The sequence below is a fragment of the Penaeus vannamei genome, chromosome 6 (assembly GCF_042767895.1).
Source record: "Penaeus vannamei isolate JL-2024 chromosome 6, ASM4276789v1, whole genome shotgun sequence".
NCBI lineage: Eukaryota > Metazoa > Arthropoda > Malacostraca > Decapoda > Penaeidae > Penaeus > Penaeus vannamei.
In genome coordinates, this window is record NC_091554.1 from 36,226,508 (window position 1) to 36,231,507 (window position 5,000).

The 5,000-nt window shown below is 42.4% G+C and overlaps 1 protein-coding gene across 6 annotated transcripts in view; it reads right to left on the minus strand.

Moving 5' to 3' along the window:
• Window positions 1-5,000, minus strand: part of LOC113813704 (myb-like protein X) — a 13,864-nt gene that overhangs the window by 2,815 nt on the left and 6,049 nt on the right. For 4 of the 6 annotated variants that reach the window (XM_070122927.1, XM_070122925.1, XM_070122928.1 and 1 more), the window contains exons 7-8: window positions 405-512; window positions 1-8 (exon numbers count right to left, since the gene is read on the minus strand). The exon at window positions 1-8 is cut by the window's left edge and continues 767 nt beyond it. In XM_070122927.1, coding sequence (XP_069979028.1) covers window positions 1-8; window positions 405-512 — 116 coding nt within the window. Of the gene's footprint in view, window positions 9-404; window positions 513-2,279; window positions 3,832-5,000 lie in introns of those variants that run through there. The other 2 variants (XM_027352799.2, XM_070122929.1) reach the window with 2 other exon arrangements.

Sequence of the window (5,000 nt, forward strand, 5' to 3'; positions counted from 1 at the left end):
TTGTCAGCCTAGAACAAAATCAACAGAATAGTGATATACTTTCTAAAACACTATTTTTTATTTTTATTTTTTTTGTAAGAATTATGAAAGCACAAAATAAAACTATGCTCTGTTTAAATAATAGTTGCTTGTTCTATCTCCTCTACATTTTCACCAATATAAAACAAAGTGTTGATGTTCTACTTTATTCAAAAAAATATATATATATATTCACCTAAACCTTCCACTTCATAAAGTTATTGCATACTGTACTATGTCTTCCTTTTACAGGCAAACCATACACATTCTACTTGATCACAAGATGTATCAAGATTATACATGAAGAAAAAATGCCTCATATTTGCAATTACTCAATTACTCAGATTCAGAAGAAAAAAAACAGAATACACATGAACCATCTTTACCAAAGGAGTTTCTAGAGGTTCTTCCATTCTGCTTTCCATGGATGATGGTTTAGTTGTGCAAGGAGCCATGCCATCCTCAGAGGCAGTGTCAGTGCTCCAGTCATTTTCCTGAAACAACAGATTTCTATATTTAAGGCGCGTGGTGACATAGGGAGCTAAGCACCGAAAATAAAAAAACGGAGAAAAACGCGATCAAAGTTTTGCGACCTTCAGAATGTGATATCTCCGGAACGGATTAAGATAGAAAGCTCATTTATGTCTTAAATGAAAGCTTAGGATGTCTACTTTAAGTCTGCCATAACATTTAGCTTGTTATCTTAACACTTTCTGAAAGAGCAAACTATGAACGCATTTTTATCCTATTTTATTTTTGTTTTGTTTTTTATAACGCTTAATAACACGTCCCTAATCCCCAGAAACTTTTTTTAATGGTAATTTTCTATATTACGTCCGCATGACCGATATCGACGATTTTGGTATCGTTGGATTTCTCTCTCTCCACATTGCAAATATATAGTTTTTATTGCGCGCTAACCCCCCGTTAGCGACAAACTTGGCCCCGATAGCAGGGGAGGGCATGAAAGGTTCCAGGGAAAATGCGGGGTTAGATAGCACTAATAATATAACGCACAGTGAAAATAACCATGGTTATTCAGATAACTTTCCACTGCAGGGGGCTGTGCCCCCTGCGACCCCCCCTGGGGGGGGGGGGGGCTGCCGCTCCCCAACCCCCGCCGAGGAAACAAAACCTCCACCACGTATTCACGGCAGGCTAGAGCGTTACACAATCATCGTCGATGTCGGAGCAGGGGGCGTATTACCTCGTAAGATTCTCACTGAATCAGCATATTAACCTTATTATAGTCAGCATTGTATATAGAGACGATTGTAGTATAATCAGGATAAACACGGTGGCCCGCCCTCGTCGGCGGGTTTTGCGCCTTTTTCGATGTTACACCGATGGCTTCAAAGTCGAGTTTCCCTTCCTCTGGAATAACGACATTCGTATTCCTAACCGAAATAACCGTCGCGTTCAGAAGTCAGTCATAGTCGCCGCAATGGCCGAGTGTGGAGGGTGCTCGTACTCCGAGACGGATTTTCTGCGCGAGATTGCCATTAGCCAAGAAAAAATGCTAGATAGGTGCTTCCGCCACGGCCTCCTTTGTTGAGAGAAAGATTGCGGCAGGTGCGGGCAGCCAGCACGCCTAGACCTGAAGAAGAAAAGATTCAGGTGTCATAGGGCCGTGGCGGTCAGGAAGCAGAAGAGGCAGAGGTGTGACTGGTCTGCTTCGATGTTCGTGGGCTCTTTCTTTGCGCAATCTCAAAGCACCCTGCCTCCTCCACATTTTGCGGCAAAGGGGCACCCTCCATAGTAATTAGCGGCATTAATAAATCAGGTTAGTACCTTAAAAATCCTAGGTTATTGTAGGTAATCGGCTCCCATCAAGTTCGTGTACGCTCTATCCTGCCATGAATCTGTGGTGGAGGTTTTGTTTCCTCGGCGGGGGTTGGGGGGGCGGCAGCCCCCCCAGGGGGGGTTCGCAAGGGGCGCAGCCCCCTGTAATGGAAAGTCATGTGAATAACTATAATTATTTTCAGTGAGGTTAAATTATTAGGCTAATTTTCTATATTACGTCCAGTGCTCCGACATCGTCACCCCCGCAATCGGGACCAAGTTTGTCGCTAACAGGGGGTTAGCGCACAATAAAAACTATATATGTGCAATGTGGAGAGTGAAAGGAATCCAACGATACCAAAATCGTCGATATCGGTCATGCGGACGTAATATAAAAAATTACCTTTTTAATTATACATTTTATTACCTTCCTTGATATCAGACACTATAATTCTATCCCAGTCAGCCTGTATACGTACAGCCTCCTCTTCTGTGCTCGCATCCTTCTTGCTGACCTCATACCTGTCACACTTTGAACAGGTATCGGTGTTGGGGGGCTTAAAACCTAGACGATACCCACGGGCAACTTTCTTGTAATAAGAGAACTTGACAGGTTCCTCGTCCTCGTTGGTGTCGAACAACCACTCCTTGTACAGGAAAAACATCTTCTTCAGCGTCATATCAGTGTCCGGGTACCGCATTAGAGGTGACTTAGCACGTGTATAGTGGCTAGAAACAGTAGGAAAACTCTTCACATGCTGCTCTACAAGGTTCTTCCTTGAAGCAGGCATGGCGTGCTTGGGCACGTGCTTGCCTCGTCGGTCCACACGAGGCGTGTCTGTGGGAGTCACAGACTCAACAGCAGTGTGTAATCTCTTGGTAGAGATACTTAACACACTACGGAATGCGGTAGCACACACAGGAATAACATTATCACCACACAAGAATGAGTAAGAACGTGTGCACGAACGCCTAGGGGGAGCATCAACACGCACTCGAACACGGCGCCTCTTCACCACACCTTTTACACAAAACTTTTGAATAAAGGCATTTTGCAAATTAAAGTCACCCAAACCCCAAAATGACTCATGAATAGCCTTAATATTATTCATTCCCATCTTTTCAAAACAACCATCCCTACAGGGTGCTCCTATTTCCTTCTTTTTCACCACTTTTCTAGTGACGCTACTCTCATACTCTTCACCACTGTTACGCTTCCGTTTTGCTGTGTTTTTCTTCCATTCACTTGGATTACGCCCTGTTTTCACCACTAAGTTATGCCCCTGCACATCCCCCTCATCGCTGGTTGATGCCATTGTAGTGTAGAAGGTAATAATCCAAGCGTAAACACACACACACAAAAAAAAGGAAAATACATAGACAAAATAATCCAGGCGCGCCGCGTGGGTTTAGCGTGGAGATTGGCTGGGAGAGAGGAGGGAGGGTGAGGGAAGAATGGCGAGCTCTAATTGGCCCAATTTTGCCGAGGCGGTACTGTAGACAGGCTGCCATTGGTCAGCCCGGGCGGCCATCCTTACCACCAACACCATAACAATAACATGACGCTTAGTTCCCGCTCCTGACTCACTGGGGACGCGACAGACCCGCACATGTAAAGGGCGATTTTACCTTCTCTTTTCCGTCATTTTCGACCTTGTTGGTGTCGGCGTTTAGTACTGGCGGTTACAATCTCTGGAACTAGAGGCTTGGGAGAAGATAATGCTATAATGGTACTTTGTTCTGCTTCCCACTTCAATGTGGGACAAGAGAAAATCTGGCGTTTAGTTCCTGGGTTGAGACCCGGCGCGCCATGACAAACCTTCATAGCCCGCGGGCGATATACCCTTCTCTTTCCCGCGATTTTCGACTATGTTGTAGTTGTCGGATGGTTCTGGCAGTTACATCCTTGGAAAGTAGAGGCTTTGGGGAAGAACATGATGTACTTAACTCAATTTCGACCTGGGTGGCGCTTAGCTCCCTATGTCACCACGCGCCTCATTTATGTTCTCTCTTCTTAAAGAGCCTCACACATTCAATTGAACCAGGCAAGCTGCCAGCACAAACTGGTTTGCACAAGCCTAGATCTTTACTCATATACTACTTGGTTTAAGTATACTAATTTGCTTATGTGTATCAATGTTATCATTGTACACTATTCTGATAGTGAATCAAAATATAGTGTTACTACTTGCCCTAACCTTTTTAGCAGTTTACAAGGATTTTAAGAAGAGAGCATATACATGAATAATTTTATATCCTTCCAGATCTGTTTTAATCTTTATGTTTTAAATGGAATCAACAGAATATAAATTATATATTAATTTCTTTACAATGCTAACACAGAAATAAAAGGATATGTTTTCTCTCTGTTGTTCATATGTTGATATTTTCAGTTAATTCACAGTCCTCACATCCTTAACCTTCAATAAGGAAGATCGGACTTGATAGTTTAACAAAAAGTGCATAAACTTGCATTTTGCTGTACTAACTCAAAGAGATATTTACACCACAATGGCAGCATCTAAGTTAATACATCATGTCCAACTATACACACTTAAACTAGGCTTGCACAGGCCTTGATTTGCCATGCATTTTCAGGAACTAACTGAATCAACAAGTAATTCTACACCTAGTAAACACACCATGCTCTCATATATGCAAGTAAACTGTATTTAGCAATTTGCACAGTTCAACTGAGCAAGTATGGGGCCCTTAAGAAATGCTGGTAAGTTTAATGTGGGGGGAAAACAGGAAAAATCTACTGTTAAATTGATGAATACAACTCAAGGAAGTATCTCTCAAGTGATTACTTAGACAGCATTATGATGATGATGATGATGTGTAGGTTTATGAATATGATTATGGTAATGGTGGATGCTGGGTGTTGCTTTTGGTTTGATGATGGGTGGTGGATAGTGGAATTTGGCGTTTTTGTGGATACTGGATTTTGATACTTGGTGATCTTTGGTGAATGGTAATTGGTAGTTTTTGGTGGGTGGTGGTTTATGAGATGCTGAGTGGTGGAGGAAGCAATGATGGCAGCAGCAGCAGTGCAGCTTTCAATCTTAGTGATGGCAATAGTAATAAAACTCTGACAATAATAGGACACCTATTATTACCAAAGAAATAATATAAATGAAAAGCAAATATACATAGATGTCAAGAGTCATGGTTATATTGTACTATCAACTATAACACTG